Consider the following 19,142-nt stretch of genomic DNA (forward strand, 5'->3'; position numbering starts at 1 on the left):
CTGAGATTTTCTTAGACTCAAATGGGGATATCCAATACCTCTTTTCAATTTCTCTTCCACTCATTCCTATATTCTTTGAGGGGAAATTCTGGAAGAAAAAAATGCTTGATCTCATTTATATTTTTCATGGGTGTTGATAAGGCTGTGAATTTTTCAGAACAATATTTAAAGCTTACAGTATGTGTTACTATAGATACCAACCTTCTTATGTTTCCAAATGTCTGTGCGTGACCTAAAAATCTTCCAAAATCTATATGGAACATATGCCCAGCACTTGTCAGCATTATGTTGTCATTGTGTCGATCACAGACTCCCAGGATGAAGGTAACAACACACCAGCCAGCGCAGGAATAGAAGAAATTCCTTATTGCCTGGTTAGTAAATAAAAAACACTTAGTGGAAATATAGAGCTATACACTTCTTTGTGATGCTAACATGAAAACACAAAGTTGTTTATCCTACAAAAGCCATACATGTAGCTAAAATTTAAGGATATGAGTGTTGTATGATTGGTACTCAGATAAGTAATAAACAAATTTCAAAGGTTTGATGCAACTATGGTTTTATTCATGGTGTTTTCAACTTGTGATTTACACTTAGAATCCTGGGGACAATGTCTAAGGTGAAAGGTACCTAAACAAAATGAGCTCCTTGTCAGCAAACTGATGTATTCTATCAGAAGGCTGCATTTACATTGTAAAAAACAATGATGGTCCAAAAACCAGAAGAATTGGAAATCAATTAATTTAATCATTTGCATTGAAATGAAAGACGCATATTTTCCACAGTTTTTCTGAATCAACACGGGTCTTTTTTTTCTTCAGAACTCAACTGCCTTTTCCAAATTCCAAATAATGAAGCCTCACAATATTCATCCCTAAAGAATTCAAGCCCATTTTACAGAAATGAACAGAAACGAAGAAAGATTAAACCATTTTCTGTTCAAAATACTCATGAATCCAAATAGAGTATGGGATGAAACCTAATGTCATGCAGAGAGATCCAAGCGAGTGAGTAATCCAAAAACCAGTCTAGCTTTATCACCATAGCTTTATATCTGGTTTAATATAACTCGCTGCTCTGATATGCTACTTAACATGGGAAGGATGTAGACTTCCATGTCTATTCTGCTTCTTGTGCCTAGGCTATCTCATTCAGATCCATTTCAGGAATGTATTTAGGTACCATAACACTCTGGGACAATAATGTGCCCATGTCATATGTAGGAAAATTTGTAAGCTAATGATCTGCTCATTAGATATTTGCCCATAGGTTGAGTCTAAGTTATTTGCTAACTTCAGTGGGAAGTATTCAAGAACTGCAAGTTCTCCTAACAGAGGAATCTACCAAATATCTTTTGCACCATACCTTTTCAGTGCCCTCTCATAGGAGAGAATTATTACTGATCCAAATGATGATGAGTCTTCTACTCCAAAACATATGGAATATAAGGAATAATTCTTGCTTTTCTTTTTTAATTCTTTGCTGCTACAGTTTAACAATCACAAATGCAATTCTTATTTAAAAATCTGATTCTTCCATGAATCTCAATCACAAAGTGATACATTTATACAGAAACCAAAACAGTCCTAATTTTCAATTATTTTGTTTTTAGACAAAACCTACCTTAATAAGATAAATAATTATTTAGGCAGTTTCATTTTCCCTGAAGTTGCAGAGTGCCACATGCAACAGCTGGTAGTGATGACAGAAGTAATGGAGTGCTTAGCCTATAGCACAAGAGTCTAACTGGACTGCTTACGCACTAGACAACCTTGGATAAAGCATTAATCTTTCTGTGACTTTGTTCACTCAGCTGTAAAATAAGGATATTAGAACTTATTCTGCACGAGTTTTTGAGAACTTCAGACAAAATATTATCTGAGTAAAAAATTATCAGGAAGTTAAGGAAATAGGTTAATTCAGCAGTGAGCGCAAGATGAATGTATAGTAGCAATTTCATGCAAATCCTATGAAAATGGAGCTGTATTTTATATTTAAAAAGAGAGATCATGAGTAGCAATTAGTTTTATAACACTTAACATATATGTTACTTCTCACAAACAGCAAGAAATCACATTTTCAGTCAATAATTAATAGCTATCTATCTTTTCAACTGAAATTTTGGCTGCATTTTTACCATAATACTATTGCCTGCATTTTTATCCTTAATACTGTAAATATATAAACTTGTAAAACAGAATGTTCTATTCAACTTGTGTCTGTTTAATTGCATCAAGATCATACATTAGGAATCTGAGTGGTCTTACTGAAAATGTGGATGAACAAGCACTCACAGAATAATAACAGTGACATTGAAGATCATTAAACATACTTATGCTGGAGAATTATCTGTCTAATAATCACCACTGACAAAAACACCTATTTTTTCCAGGGTGGTAAAAATTCGAAGCCCCCCCCTTCTGATTTATTTTGGCTACTAACGTACTGTGGAGATAGAGAAGGGTTCAAAAATTGACCCAGCGACACAACCACTAATAAGGTTTTGCATGGACTTGATCAATCAAATGAGCAAATAATGAATAGAAGCGATTCCTTTCAAAGGAAAGTCTCTGATTCTGTAGATAAAATTTCTCAATTTCTTGGCTTATGCGTAATGCCAGGTTGCAAAAAAACAGCTACTTTGCATGGGATCCCATAATGTGATGCGACAAGCATGCCATATCACATGAATAGGTAGTTTCAATAAAATGCAGCTTTCTAAAACTGTGGATATAGATATGGGGATTTCCAAACACAGGAAAGCCACTGAGACTTTGTAAGAATTATACATAAAATAAAGGATTTAGCCAACTAGACCAAAAAATCAAATACATTTGGATTCAATATTTACCTTTTACTCCAGTTTCTTTTTACTTCCCTATCTTTCAAAACATCTCTATGACACGTTGTTACAGAAAATGTACTAAAATACACCTGATCCAGAGCAATACCTCCTTAAAAGGAGAGTGACATTTAAGGCAATTCCCTAGTTTAGATGCATGTGACTGTCCTGAGTCCAAATCATTTGTTTTCGCTGCTTATTGCCATTTAGTTTCTTTTTCCTTGTGGTAAAACATGAAATGTATAATACAGTTCATTATGTTGTTACCTCTTGGTAACTTGATTCCAAAGGATGGTGATGACAGAACCATTTTTTAATTGTGTTTTCTTTCAGTGGGCCAATCAATCCAGACTTCCTGTGGATCTTGGCTAGCGTGGTAGCATCTGGCACCATCTGTACCAATCCTATTCAGATAGAAAAGAGCTCACATAAAAAGCCTGTAACTTCAAAAAGACATGACGAACATCAATGCATGCCATATACTGCTGGATCATTCCATGCAGAAAAAGAAATGCTTAGAAGCTCACAAAATAATAAATTCAATAGAGAAGGTAAATAAGGATTTTCTTCTCCTTTTCTTGGAAAACAAAAAAACAAAGGACATCATAATCAAATTGAAAAGTGGCAATTCCATGAGTGTTAAATAAAAATGTAACCATACTGTGAACATAATTCCATTAAGGTACCACCAAGGTCAATGATTTAATAAGATTCACTATGGGTAAAATACAAATTAAAACAATAAAAATCTGCAAAAAATAAAATCATATCTCTACTATTAAATGTAAAATTATTTCATATGTGTTTGTTGTCAAGAATGCTTAATTTATTTTTTAAACAGTGTATGATGCTGATGAAAGCTGGGAGAAACAAATACTATGGAGTGCAGAAATTAGCCTGATCCAAGATGACATGTCCTAAGCCCTCAAAATGCAGGCAGAATACAAGCATTTTGCAAGGCTTCACTTGAATTCTGTGCCTCTAATACATGTACTTAATTTCCTATTTTGCAACAGAGAGCTGGCTTGCTAGTCTCCCATCACTGTCCCTGCTGTGCATGACCCCCAGCATATTATCCTGCATCTCTGCATTATGAGAAAGACTTTCTCTAACAACTTCAACTGGCCTCTCGGGAATACGATGCTTGGAAGAGAAACACCCTACCAGTGCCTCATCTGCTTTCCACATTTCTGATCGGCTTGAATCTTTCAAGTGATTTCCATGCTCATATGACTACCTGATCGCCCTCTCCCACCCCAGAACTCCTGCATGGAAAAGGTTGCTCATGGAGCAAGTCATTAGCCTAAGACTTGAAAGAGCTGGGTGTCCAAGTCTACCTGAGCACAATTGTTGTATATGACTATGCACATCACTTTTCTGCTATTATGATCCCGAAAGCAGGGAACCATCAGACTGAGAATATCATTTACAGATGTTCCCCTTATCTTTCTTATCAAAATGAAATGTTAGTATATCAGAGAGACTATAACACTCTATTCAGAAATAATATTCTTCTGCTATTTATGTTTGAAGCAGACCCCTTCAGGCTTTGACTCCCAGCTCTGCAAAGAAGGGAGGAGTCTTTTTCAGGTCGCATTAACTACTGTCATGTGCACAGACCCATCTATTCTTCCTCCTACCTCCTTTGGATCTCATTTTCTCTGCTTTGTGTCTCAGAAAGCAGCAGATATTTTTTTCTGTTTTTCCTTTTTTTTTTTTTTTTTTTTTTTTGTACAGCAGGTAATCTGGATACATCAGGCTTCTATTTGTGCTAGGATTATTTTTAGTAAAAGATCTGGAGAGTCAGTAAAAGGAAAACAGGTGAGCTTATTGCTGTCAGTAAATTGCTTCAGCAAGCAATTGGCATCCCCGCTATAGCTCTGTTATAAGAACAATACTAGATAGAAATAAAGCTTTCAAATGAGTCAGGCCTGCCCTTGGCAGCATTATTCACAAGAGTAAAATTTCAAAATCAACACTGCAAAGCTGTCATCGCTTGTCTACGGGTATTTTCTGTAGTCACATGTTTCTAGGTTCAGCTAAACATCTAAGTGGAATCATTGTGGATCACAAAGTTTAGGAGCTACGAACATTTTACTCCAAAGCTCTTCTTTTGATATGTGATGCTACTTTTAAAAATCTGATGCAAGCTAAAAACGCTGAGTCTTTTGGAAAATCCTAGGCTGAGATGCTATAAAATTCAGTGAGTTTGGTTGTGTTTCTTCTGGACAGGAAGAATGAATAAATAACATGAACTTTCATGTAAATGTAGAATTCAGAACAGAAGTTCTGAGCATTCTTTGCACTTTAATGGGGAAGATAAAGAAGATACCCATAAGAAAAAAGGCTGAAGAGAATAATATTGCATAAAACGGCTTACATGAGAGATGGACCTTTTTAATCTACACTGACCTTGGCCTTTTCCTGTAGATAAACATCTATATATGATCATTTGCATATCCAGTCCCTCTTGGAGCCAAATGCTGTCCATGACACGAATAATCTGCAGAACGAGCATATCCTGACGTAGATCATCCCCCATCTGCGAAAATTGCAAAAGAAATCCAAGTTTCTCCTTGAATCCTGCACAGAGATAACTTCCTATTTCTTTTGGATTTTTCCCACGCCAAAATAGCTACATTGGCTTTCCAGCAAATCCCTCCTGTTTTTCTTCAGAGTTGCTACTTATCTTTCTGTGTCAGGAAGAGGACAGAATGGACAGCATGCACAGGCAGCAAGAGCTTTGGCTGCCACAGAAATGGTAACAAACGATTCCTGATTAACTGCAGCCTTTCTGCTTATTATTCCACTGCAATTATTAGAGTTTGAAAATTTAATCCAGAGGTAGGATTTAGTTACATTTTAAAGTGCATTTGGTTGCATTTTAAAGTGACAGCATTTTGCCTAACATTAAGCTTCAAAATTTCATGTTTGCAGCAGGCTGAAGGGGAAATCTTATCATGAAATTATATTTTAGCCATGACAGGATTCATATTCAAACAGTCATGCAGTGCCGACTGCTCTCCCCATGGAGTCAGTTAAACAACAATCTGAGTGAAATCAGGTTTAATTGTAGCCACAAGATGTAATGAAGAGATTATCTCTAACCCTGGCAGGGTAAATGGCCTGTGAAAACAAAAATCTTGCTTTTTTGTTCTCTCTTCTGGGCCCCCTTCTGTCTAAAACACATGTGGCTTTTGCTGGTGTTTTTAAGCTTTCTTTCAAAGTCCTTCATTAATTTCTTTCTTTTAGTTAAAGTGCTTTGTTCTTTTATTATATTCTTTTTACACAAGTATTTCAGACTACGGGCATTTACTACCATAAAATGAGCACTCATCACTTAAAAAAAATAAAATTCAAGCTCTTTCCTTTTCATTTAAAACTACTTTTGAGTATTAATTCTTCTCAGTACCTAGTCTGAGAAAAAAAATTACTTATCTCTGCAAAACAACTTCCCAGTTAGTTAGTCAACAATTTCATATAGTATCAGTGCTTATCATTTTGCATACACTTGATCCATTGTGAACAAACAATTGAATACAAGTAACAAATACCTTAGTCTTAACACCAGGACTTGCTCATAGGAGAAGGTGATGGCAGCCCTGTAAAAGTTCTGCAACTATTATACAGTTGGCTGTTCTTGAACAGTACTGGGCAGGGGAAAACTGTCCAGGTAGAGCTATTGCTATTTTAAATGCTCTGTAGTCATGCGTTCACTAAAATATGTAGGAATCTCCTTACTTGACTTATTGATTTCCAGGTGAAATGGTATAAGGAGCATCTTTCTAAATGCTCCAAAATAAATAATAAAAAAAACAACCCAGAAAACTTCACCATGTAAGCATTCCCCTCACATACCTGAGAATATACTTCTGTTCCTGAGAATCACAGCTGCTCTAAAGGTGAATTTCATTCAGGATGGCCTAGATTTTTTTTTTAATGCATTTTCAGGCTCCTGGTTTGGAGCGTAACACAGCAGAAGAGGTAGGAAAAATGTCCTTACCTGGCAACGCTGACCTTTTTGCATCCATAACCCACTTTTTCCAGTGTTATTCATCTACAAGCAGTATTCACTATTCTAGAGGGTTTTTGCATCTCTTTTTTTGAAAGAGTGTAGATTTAGATTAAATGCATTGTATTTCGTACATGGATGCAGCACTTGAACTCTGAAGCTTTGAAGGTGACAAGTGGAAAATAAACCAGAGAAACCCTAAGTCACTTCTTCCAACTAATTTAACAGGGGTTGTGTAGAGGGGTAAAGCTCTCCTGCTATCCCCTCTACAAACGCTGCAGGTGGAGTTAGGTTCTCTCTAGTAAACGTGATCCCAAACACTCTGTTTGACTTGCTAGAAACGTATGGGCAAGACTACTGGATTCAGTCATTCTCAAGCACAAGGGCCAAAATCTAACTTGGGTACATTCCAAATCAATATTTTGTATATAAAATGAACCAAGGATTAAAGGAGTAGCTTACCTTAAAAATAATATCGATGTTTCCACTTGGAACATTAGCATTGATGAAGGAGATTTTTAGTGGGAAAGCATTGGATGTAAAATACGAACACAACTTCAGGGTAAAAAAAAAAATCAAGAGAGAAGAAGAAAAGCGTCACACACACAAAACATCAAGCTAATACAACAGAACATTTCTCCAAAAGAGGTATCATTTTTAAGTACTGCTCTGCAGTATAAAATAAATAAAAAATAAAATAAATAAATCTTGATATTATTGACCGTTCAGATGCATCAGGCAAATGAGAAACTTTTTCCCCTGACTATATGCCTCACTCAATAATCAGATTAGATGAATGGATATGTTCCCTAATTGTTTTTCATTTTTACTCAGGCCTATTAATGCTAAACTTTGGCTGGAACTGGGGTATTGGGTGGACAAAAATACCTAAGACTGACCTAATGAGAATCTGCAAAGTACTGAAAAACCTTTCATCCTATTTTTTTTTCCTGCAAAATAATTGTCTTATTCTACAATCCTTATGGAATAAAATGACTTCCTAATTTCAGTGGTCACTAATATCAAACTGAAGATGCACGAAATTGCGAATATCACCACCTATATTACGTGCAATTTATCCTAATTGAACCTAAACCCTGACATTATACCATATAGCTCCTTTCACCTGAAGATATGGATGGCTTAAAAAGCATTAATGAGCTAAGCATTGCAAATCCTGTGCGTAAGGTTAGTATTATCATCATAATTATAAAATGGAAAAAAACACAAAGACAATGGTAAATTAATACTCAGGTTTCTCAAAATAATGAGCACCCCACAGCAGCAACTGCTATCATTACTAGGTTGATCGCAAGGGGAGATAATTTGAACAAAAAAGCGACTAGACACAGCTGTCTCTTGCTTTTCATCTAAATATCTCAAAGTATGGTACAAGCACTCAAATATTGCCTCAGCCACACCATACCTCTGTAATATGCAATGGCTATTATTGATGATGAAATGCTGACCCCTATGGAATTTTGCCAATTGGATGATTGAATACCTGTTTGAAAGGGTACTACAAGACATTGCATCAGTGATATGGCTGGGAACAGTCCTTACTACTAGCAGTATCCATAGTGCTACTGAAATAAATTAAATTGAGGTTATCATAAGCACTTCAAAAATGGTAATTTGCATGATTATACCGACATACAGTTCAGTCAAGAAGCTGCATATATTTATAGCATGATAATAGCTTATAATAATATAAGAAAAATGAAAAATCTCTCTTCAGTTAGTTATACTAAAAAATTTTGTATCAGTGCAGTCAAGCTGGTGCTGCATAAATAGCATGGCCATATACAGTGAGATACCTTCCCATTAGTCATTACTTCCAAAAAGCCTAAAAGCAGCGAGAAGCAGCAGGCTTCCATTTCTTCTGACTTATGTCATCCACAATTGGCCCAAACCTGTGGGGTGCTGAAAGACCTCTGCGCTCAGAGACATCAAGGCTGAATAGCAATTATTTGGAGAATCAGAGGTCAAAGAAAGCTGAGGGGATCAGTACCTCTTAGAATCAGGTCCACTAAGGATAATGAGCCAGTGAGCAAAATTAGAGCGCAAATTGCTGTAATTAGATAGCTAAACCTGATAATATGCATAGATCTCCAGGCTTGTTCTCTCTCTCTCTTTTTTTTTTTTTTCTGCTGGATATCTTTCCTTCCTCCAGAACTGAAGCAGCCTATCTCTGGCATTACACTGTTTGTGAAAACATTTCTAAACAATGAATAACTGAGTCTTAGTACTATAGTCAAAATAAAGGCAAGTAACAGTAAATAGCAGTGATACTTCCTTTACTTCAGTCATTTTTTAATAAGGGTTGTAGACATACGTGACACTTCCTGTGAGTATTTAACATTCTGGCAATTCTCAGCCACGTGCCTGTCTCACTTCAAAAGGAAAAGAGCGAGCTCTAGACCTTCAGCTGCTCCCACCCTTGACAGGGGAGGCTCCTGGATGAGAAAACCTCATCTCCAGGAGCCAGGTGCCCTTGCCCACACCAAAGGCAGAGCAGGGCCTGTGGCTGCTGGCTAAGGGAGGATGTGCCTGCTGCCCCCAACCTAGCAGTCCCCTTTGCCCTTTTTCGTTCACTCCCTTTCTACACTAAATATAATGTAACACATTGCATAAGGTAGACTTACATCTGCCTCTATGCCTTGCACAACAAGAGCAGGATTCAGGGGAAGTCGACAAACTTTTACCTCCTGGAAGAATTGCTGAAGTTTGCTGAGTTCCATCTTTAGTACCTCCTGCAACACATTAATCATTAAAGCAACGGAAAAGCACACAACAGGAGCTGCTAAGCTGTTCACTGTCTGCCCATATTTTAATCAAACAATATAATTTCTGGAGATTGTAGAACCCATGTAACCTTATAACAGCTAATGAGGTCACGCTGAGGAACAGTTATAACAAATAAGAACTGTGATTTTGCTTCACATTAATCCTTTCGCTGCCTAGTTGCTCCACCAGTTCATGCTGTCATGTAGGTTCAGATTTGATGCTCTTCATTAGGGGCTTATTATTACTGCACCTGCTCTGCTGTGTCTCATGTCTCTTTTGCCTTTCTCAACAACTTTATAATTTGTGGTTTGTTGCCTCAGCACTGCTCTCCCCCTCATCCAGCTGTAGGTCTGTTAACAGAAAGGTTTGGGAGCTCCTCATGATCACAGTAAATACAGCCTTGAGATTAGTCTCTAAAGTCTGAATTATGCATGAGTAAGGCATAATGTGGCACTACTTCTATTTCTTAGGATGGATCTTACCCTTGGCTAATGTTTTTGTCTTTTTAATTCTATATTTATTTTGCTACTATCTGTAGAAATACTGAAAGTTTTCTGAAACATCTTCTGAAAACCTTTGAATACTTAACTAGGCAAAAACAACTCATGATAATTTCCTAGTAGCCAGAGGTGATGGATCTCATTTTTATTTGGCTTCCTGATCTGCCCAACTGAGATCTCAGCAAGAAACAGTTTTACCCATCAGGTAAGTAACAGCTTAGCAAGAACAGCTGTCTTGGAAACTTAATGCATTGGAACTTGAAATGTCTCCACGCTGTATAAAAACTGCACCCACTGGAGAAGAAGGCTAAAACCTTTCTATTTCCAGGAAAGCATCTCTGCAGATATGCATACAGTATTAACTAACTGCTGAAGGCTAAATTTGAGATATTAGGTACAATGAACTTCGGTTGCCTTTGCTGGGAAGAGAGGATATCCAGTGTGTCAATTAAAACTCTTAGCCTTCTTCAAAGTTTTCAAGAACTACTGCACCTCTATAAGGCATCACATATTTTGCAATGTGGCTTTGTATGAAAGCATTCACTTCAGCAAAGCATCAACCAGCTTCATAGCATACTTCTGACCATCTTGAGATCTGGTTGAGAAACCATAGATGAAAGAATTCAAATGGGTTAAAAAATATGCTGGCCTCAAGGACTATGGAAGCAAGACTTGGCTCTTCAATGCCATATGTTTTACATGTTTGCAGAACAGCACAGCAGTTCTACTTTTAAAAGCAGTAGTTAGATCCTGGCTTTACCTATGTAAAGGGCATTATAGGGAAGATGTGTTACCTTGGAAAAATTAAAATTACCTGGACAAATAGAGATAGAAAGGGAAGTATTAAAAAAGCGTCTTTTTTAACAAACCTTTCTTTTGGGGTCATTTGCAGCTTTTACTTTCTCAGCAATGTCTTCCAGAATTCTGATAAGTTTTCTCTCCTTAGCAAACTCGTTGTTCAGGGTTTCTCCAGCACAGAATTGGAGAGCAGCCAATAGTTTCCGATACCAGATTTTGAAATGAGCTTCATTCTGGGCATTTTTCAATAGCCTAAAGGGAGAAGGGGAAAAAAAAATCTGTGTATCTAAAACTGATTGTTGTTTTATACCATATCTAGCTAGAACAACAGACACACTCCAGACTAATCTGTATTTGGTGACTTTGGGCAGTTTAACAATAGAATAAAATATATATATTGCTTATTTGTTGGCAGTACTCAAGTTCCATTTGATAACTAATGAGATTGCAAGTGTGCTGAATCAATAGGAGCCTGCCATTTCTTATTGTAGTTCACAGTGCAGTTCTTAAATTGCTTCTTCTTTCTGCAGAAAAAAAAGGCTTAAGTAGGGAAAATAAGTTGTATTTTTTAGAGTTTAGCCTTAAATATATACAAGCACATCCATTCTCTCCCTCTTCTCTTCCTCTGCCAGTATGTTTACACAATCAAGCATATCTTTCAGACAGAAAGTGCATTTAAAGACCATTATGGTCTCAGTGGTAGTATCAGTTCCATAAGCTTTCACTATTTTAAGTTCAGGAGACATTTTTGAAATAGGCAATAGTGTTAAAATGAGTGAAATGAACCTACTTTTTTTTCCTTTCTTTACTGATAGTGTTGGTCTAGAGGAAAAACTCAGCTTTTAGTTCTACTGATATTTGTAAAAGCCTTGTAACTGGAGTTATTATCAACATATGAGCTATATATATGAGAACATACACATATACCTGATTTATTATCTTATTTAAGTATTAGGCCATTTGGGTGAGGAAAAGAACAGTGGATTTTAGAGTTTGCTTAGTTAATCAAAGTATCCCTGGGGCTTTTTTTTCATTACTTAGGGCTGAGCTTTTGTACACCTTTGATTTACTTTTGTGAGCGTAGATAGAATCACCAGCTTCATATTGATACAATCCTCCTGATGATCTCCTGGGATTTCTCTTAAGTCCTGATAAACAGATCTTCACTTTTTTTCCCACTTGTGTCCTTCCACACAACTTCATTCCTAGGAATACTGCAAACTCAGTGATCTTTCCGGGTCCTCCTTTGCCATATGATTCAACACAAAACAATACTACCTCACATACCGAAGGAAAAATCTTTCTAGTAACATAAAAAACCCATCTGAGGATTTATAAGTAGTGCAAATCTTAGAAGAACGTGTGGTGTTTCTATCAGAAATGCCTGGACATGAAAAGGAAGAGATATGAGTTTACCATCAGCACTCTCTGGCAGAGATTGAAATGACACTCTGTTCTCTAGGGTAGTAAAAATAAGTAATTATTGTCTGGCTTGGAAAAGAAATACATATTGCCTGTGCAGGGCCTAGTGGAAGACAAGCCCCAGCGTACAGAGACAGCTCTATTCCTTTCCAGAGCCTTTCACAGGCTGTGAGGATAGCTAAGAGCACATGCCTGTATGCTGACTGCTAAACTAATCCTTCCAGATTTCAAGCACAGTTAGTCTCACACACCACAAGACTGGATTCAGCTGCTTAAATGCAGATATCAAGTACCATTTTAGCTGTCCGAGGAAACCCCAGCTGGCCTCCAGCTGCTGCCTCAGGCATGGGGCCACCAGACGTCCTATCTTCTATCTGCCAATCCCATACAGATGTCTCAGGCATCCTGTGCTGTCTCAAATTGCTTGTGTTTAGGCTAACAAATCCCTCTCTGCAATGGCCTTTTAGTTTGCTTGCAAGCAAGGTGATTTGAAAAAATAAACACTTCCCATTTGTAGAGCAAGTAAAGGACAGCCTTGGTGATATTTTTTTAAAAGAAGGCATTACTGGCACAGTTCAAACTGTCATATGGGCAGGATTTTCTTGTCTGCAGTAGCAGAGCCCCACTCAGCCTCAGCCCAGGCAAACAGCTTGCATTTGCCTTGGAGTGCTGGCACACTGAACGTGGACATTTCATAGAATCATAGAATCATAGAATCATAGAATGCTTAGGGTTGGAAGGGACCTCTAGAGATCATCTAGTCCAACCCCCCTGCATACGCAGGGACACCTAGAGCACGTGGCACAGGACTGCGTCCAAACGGGTTTTGAAGATCTCCAGAGAAGGAGACTCCACAACCTCTCTGGGCAGCCTGTTCCAGTGCTCTGTCACCCTCACTGTTAAGAAATTTTTCCTTAAGTTCCTATGGAATTTTTGATGTTTCAGTTTCTGGCCATTTCCTCTAGTCCTATCAGTGGCCACCACTGAAAAGAGACCATCCCCGTCCTCTGCACTCCCTCCCTTGAGGTATTTATATACACTGATTAGATCCCCTCTCAGCCTTCTCTTCTCCAGGCTGAACAGGCCCAGCTCCCTCAGCCTCTCCTCATAGGGCAGATGTTCCAGGCCCCTGATCATCCTTGTGGCCCTGCGCTGGACTCTCTCCAGCAGCTCCACACCCCTCTTGTACTGTGGAGCCCAGAACTGGACACAGTACTCCAGATGCGGCCTCACCAGGGCTGAGTAGAGGGGCAGGATCACCTCCCTCGACCTGCTGGAGACGCTCTTCTTAATGCAGCCCAGGATTCCATTGGCCTTTTTGGCCACGAATTTCTGTCCCACAAAGGTGAGTGCAGACATGCACACGCAGAGACTGCAGCACTGTGATCACTATTCTGAACTGGCCACAGTTCAGGTTATGTTGGTGCAGACTCTTCCACGGGCATTTCCACTTGCCTTGGAATCAGTTCTTGAACACCTAAATCATAGTCATTCACTTGCTCCATTTTTAATGGCACATACTTAAAGAATCCATGGAGACAACCTTTTTCTGAAGAGACACCCCTTTGTTCCTCTCAGGTATACAGAACACTAAGAAAATTTTATTTCCCTAGAATGAAAGACTTACTTAGAATTTACATGCAGAAAAGAAGAGGAGCAAAAGCAAAATCTTTTCCTAATTTAAACACAGATACATCCTGCATAAGGCAGATGAACCTAGCCGATCTATTTTTGATAATACTTATGGCTAAGTATCTACCTAAATTAAGCCGTGATAAATGCTAGTGTATACATGTACTTACAAATTCCTTTTTAACCTGAAAAAGGATTATGGGGCAGATTCATATAGATTAAGGTGTGCATGAGGACAGAGACTGGATGCCTCTGAATCCTCTTAGGCACGTTCCTCGAGCCCAAGCCACAAGGGAAGTTGGAGCAGCCATCCTGATCTCGCTGATGCCATCTATACCACAGCAGCTGCAGCCCCGCTCGTGCTCCAGAGCCTCACGCCGCGGAGCAGCTTTCCACAGCGCCCGTGCTGCCTCAGCAGCCCCGTGAGAGACCGTCTGTCTCGCTGCTCCGCACGCAGCGGCTGCAGGATTCCTTCTGCCTACCCACCAGGGTAGGTATGCTTTTCAAAGCATCACTGTAGACCTGGTTTTTAAAATGCTTGGGATCAGTTGGGACTGACTTTTATCTTCTTTTTAAAAAAGAAGTCCGGAGGAGATACAAACGCCAGCTTTTAATGTGATGACTCCCTGCAGGCTTTGCTGAAATGTTTAGTCAACACTTGGACAAATATGCAGTTGTAATTCTGTCTTCCCGGTGGCCTGGCCCACATATTTTCCCTCTGCCATTGTAACAAGCCAAGAGAGAGAGGAGCATCTGCAGCTTCTGAGGTTGTGGGATGGGGAAATATTCAAGACACTAATGAAATTTTCAAGTTAGGTGTGGACACGTAGCTGTGACAGAAGATGACTAAACTGGAATGATTTAAAATTCAAGACAGCAAGTAGGAGAACTTGTAAAGCTTTTTTTTTTTTTTGACAATTTTCACAAGATTCTGAAAGACGGAACTCAGTGTGGAAGCCTGCTTTATACCAGACCCAGACATAGGATCTTGCTATTAATAACAGAGAGATTTCCTCGCTTTTCAGGATTCTGATCTGGAACAGGGGCCTTTATTCTCAGCAAGAGATGCACTGTCCAAAGGCCACATTTCTGGGAATTAACTCAATGGAGCTGGATACAGAAGGACGCTGACCTGAAATTTAGTAATAAAGCAAACGAGCCCACCTCTGCCTAACAGCAGTCAGAGCACCCAAGTGAGTTCTCAAGTGGCCTGAGAGATGTCTTCTTCCTTCTGCAAACAGCTGCTGCTTCTACTCTTTTGCATGCATTCACTACATGACTGTAAAGTGGCTCAAATTCCATTTTCTGACACCTGCAGCTTCGAACATGTGCAAAAGTAAGGCAAGTGTGCCAGGATTTGCCATAGGGGATAAGGGAAGGTGGGACTGACTGGACAGGCTACGTTGGCTGCAGCTTCACAGATGGAGAAACAGTGCTAAAATCAGCTGCAATGGAGAAAAGGGAAGTGAAAAAAAAAAAAGAGGGAGGAAATGAAATGGGATGGATCTTGATAGAAGAACAAGTGAGCTGCCTTCCTCCTCCTGCTTCTGTAATGCGGGAGAGCTGGTGCTCTGAAGACCTTGCAGCAGACAGTCTGTTCTCTGCCTTGACCTCTGGCAAACAAGTGCATTAGTCAGGCAACTTGAATGTCTGTTCCTTGTCTCCTTTTAAAAAGGCAAGCAGGGTGAACCAGAGAATCATTCCTGATACGACATTGGCTTGCAGGTAGACAGCTGTACCACACCATAAAAAAAGGCAAAAAAAAAGTCAAAAAAAAAAAAAAAAAAAGGCCAGGCTTTCCTAGGATCCTACTGCAGGTTTTATCCCCTACCTGCTGTGAATGAGTGAAGGGTAACTTAACTGGATTACTTAGGGGTGATCTTACCTACAGACAGACAACTGTAGTTAATTCATATTTCTGAGTGATATCTAGTATTTATTACACAAATGCTGTGTGTACGGTGTATACACGTTACTCAAGTTTCTTCCCCATTACTGCAATTTGAATGCAGAGACATACCATGCAAAAAAAGTGCTGTAGGGGCTGCAGGTGAACTCTGGAGCCCTTGCTGTTGTTGATCAATCTGTGACAAATGTGATCAAGGAAGTCAATGCACTTTGTTGCGAGTGTGGTGTTTATGCTTGGCTTATGCTTCTGTTCCACTAAACTGGAGACAGGAAGAGTTACAGAAAGAGAGCATTAGTAGAGGACAATGTTTATGATAGCAATAACTGTTTTAAAATGTTTCTCTACTGCTCTACTGCAAAGCTCTACTGCTTTGCTATCAGTCAAAGTTCACAAGCCACAGTGCTCTGCAGCTGCACCTTCCACACTTAAGGTTGCCATCCATCTTGATTTTCATCACACATCCTGCAACACTGCTAAAGCTGTCCTTACTATTTTACAGCACCACAAGGCTACGGAACATGACTGAAATACAGGAAAGAGAAAGATCTGATGTTCGAATGCTTGAAGGAGATATTTTAGGCAGGAAGAATGTAAATGGGAGAGTAGGTGGGGAGAAGAGATGGCAGTTCACCAGAGGCATTGAGCTCAGGCCTTGCAACTTCTTAAACCTCACTGCAAGTTCCTCACAGACACAAGGATGAGCAATAGGACAAAAAAGCTCAGCTGAGGTTGAGGATCTCCATCTAGTTGCGAAAGGCCATGAAAGATAAGCAGGCAATTGCTGTTGTTAATTATTCAGCTACAAGTAAAATATTGCTCTCATCTCCCTCAAGGTTATATTGCAGAAATGTAAGTTTTTAATTCCCTGACAGTGAAAACAGGAACAATCATTTTGATAGAGATATCAACATAGCAAGTACTGCACAGATACTCCAAAGAATGCCATGGATGGTCCTCCATCCCATATGGCCACAACTCCCCTACTCCTCTGCAGGATACAGGTAAGTCTGGAGAGGTCATGTTGCCCACTTGCTAGCTGCTCTTCTCACACAGAGCCTCTTTAGCCACAGGCAAAGCCTAAAACATCAAAATGCCACCGTGGCAAATCAGTCTTAGAAAGAAGGGACTGTCAATCTTCTGACTAATTCACCAGCGCTTAGGATAGAAGGACAAACTTGCTGATGATCCCAGCATCTATAGGACAGCAACTATCGCTCCACAGAGCAGAAAGGAACATTCGTACTTGTTGCAACAATCTCAGTTCCCGGTCTCCTTCACAGATGTAGTGAGATGAGCATCCTTCACTAGGCATAAATATTCAAATTCATTTATACTTCTAGAAAGTCTTGGCGTGGTTCTGTTCTCATCATCCTTTGTTATTCCACAGAAAGATACAGGCTATCTCCACTAGTTTCCTTTAAAAAGCAGACACAAAATAACACCTCCTTTCTAGCATTAACTCCAAATTCTAATGAAAAGTTTCATTTGTGAACTCCAAGTCAGAAATAAAAACACAGAAAACACCAGCACCATTCTGCGTACAGCTGTTGAGACATGCCAATCTACAAAGCAATAGAAATAAAAACAAACAGTCAAACAACTAAGAATCACAAAATGCCTGATGTGTTTGGGACTAACGCATTTTCTTAAGGAGAGAACGAGGAGGTAAGTCAAACAGGCAACACTAGCCTGGAGAGTTAATGTACAACTAAGGCAGAAAGGACCTAATAGCTCTCCAGGAGACTGTAGCACCAGACTTCTTCTGTAATGTTACAGAAATGCAATGAGAGGCCATCTGCTTGACTAAGGCCATCCACTGCCCACCCACTGGACTAAGATTCAGCTCTTCCTCTCCTTTTCTTTGAGTGAATACAAAGCCATCGGAAAGAGAGAAAATTGCAGGGGAGAAAGAGAAACGTAATTTGGGCTCATCTAGAAAATGAAGAGAATGCAAGTTGGCATTTCTTAAGGTAACTGAGGCAAGGGACAATATTTTATCTAAATCTTCCTAACAAGTAAATCTTTAGGTTGTAGCATCTGTTCTTGAAGCACCTGCCTCATTTTGGATCTTCACACCTCACACAAAAGAAAATTGCAAGTTGGTTTCACCTGCTGGTTCTCATGTAACAGTTACTCATTTACTTACTCATTTTCTTTTAAAGCATTTTTTGAACAAAAAATACCTCAGTTTAAGATTATTTTTTGTTTTAGAAAAGCTATGAGATACACTTTTGTTTTTCTAACCCACTTGTTATATTTTAACTTAAAATAGATGTCTAACATGTCACTCTATCTCAGACAACAGCAAATTGTTGCAATATTATTATAAAACACGCTATCTGGGCTTGAGAGACGCAATGTTTATACGGGAGTCAAGGGAGTAATTTCCTTTATTTGCTAATCTTCTCTCAAAAATCTTTAAGAGCCAGCTAACACATTCTGCATCTAGACAAATCTCTTGATCCTGAAAATTTAATTGACTAAATTCTCTCCATCCCTGCTGAATGTATAACTGTGCAAGGCATGTCCTGCTGACTCAGAAAATTAGTAAATCAGTGAAAACAAACACTATGCAATGATGTAACCTGCCAAACTGTTGCAAAGCTAAGGTTGTCGAGTTGAATATGTTTTAGTTGGTATATAATATAGCTGTACACACTGCTGTATTAACAAAATACACTGCAGATAACACTATTTTGGTCTGCAGTGGGTACTGCAAGCAGCAGAGGATGGCATTTCAGTAAGACACCATCACAAACAAAAAGTCCTTGCAGCAAAACCCTGATGTAAGACACGAGGATGTGTGATGGTTCTCCACAAAGACATGGACATGCAACAGCGGGCATCTTGGAGGACCTCAGAATCTGTGTGTGAGATCTCAAATTCTGTCAAAATCTCCCCCTAATAAGGTGTCAGTCCAAAGCTCCACAAATGAAACTCCTTCAGTCTGAAGTGACATTAATGAAGACAGTAACTGTCTTATGCTCAGACAGTACAGCCAAAGTACTAGTGATAGACTCACTCTCCAAAAACTGTATTCAGAATATGAAAATATCCCTAATAAATGTATTACATTTCGTAATGTATGAAGGTTACCAACAGGGCAATATTATTTTGCATACAATGAGAAATATGGCATTCAAATGTGACACTAATTTTGAGATGTCTGGTTCCATGTTTGCTGTCCATATATATCACTCTGTCTGTGCTTGTTTCAAAATCACAGATTTTCCATGT

The 19,142-nt window shown here is 38.9% G+C and overlaps 1 protein-coding gene across 1 annotated transcript in view; it reads right to left on the minus strand.

Moving 5' to 3' along the window:
• The window catches only part of PIK3C2G (phosphatidylinositol-4-phosphate 3-kinase catalytic subunit type 2 gamma), a 193,675-nt gene that overhangs the window by 69,181 nt on the left and 105,352 nt on the right, over window positions 1-19,142 (minus strand). Inside the window, exons 19-25 of the mRNA XM_088528461.1 lie at window positions 14,334-14,474; window positions 11,014-11,220; window positions 9,503-9,610; window positions 7,320-7,412; window positions 5,258-5,387; window positions 3,113-3,249; window positions 202-371 (exon numbers count right to left, since the gene is read on the minus strand). Coding sequence (XP_088384587.1) covers window positions 202-371; window positions 3,113-3,249; window positions 5,258-5,387; window positions 7,320-7,412; window positions 9,503-9,610; window positions 11,014-11,220; window positions 14,334-14,474 — 986 coding nt within the window. The remainder of the gene's footprint in view (window positions 1-201; window positions 372-3,112; window positions 3,250-5,257; window positions 5,388-7,319; window positions 7,413-9,502; window positions 9,611-11,013; window positions 11,221-14,333; window positions 14,475-19,142) is intronic.

Source organism: Tinamus guttatus, unplaced genomic scaffold (genome assembly GCF_059628265.1).
Source record: "Tinamus guttatus ecotype Peru unplaced genomic scaffold, ASM5962826v1 Tinamus_guttatus_pri_ptg000308l, whole genome shotgun sequence".
NCBI lineage: Eukaryota > Metazoa > Chordata > Aves > Tinamiformes > Tinamidae > Tinamus > Tinamus guttatus.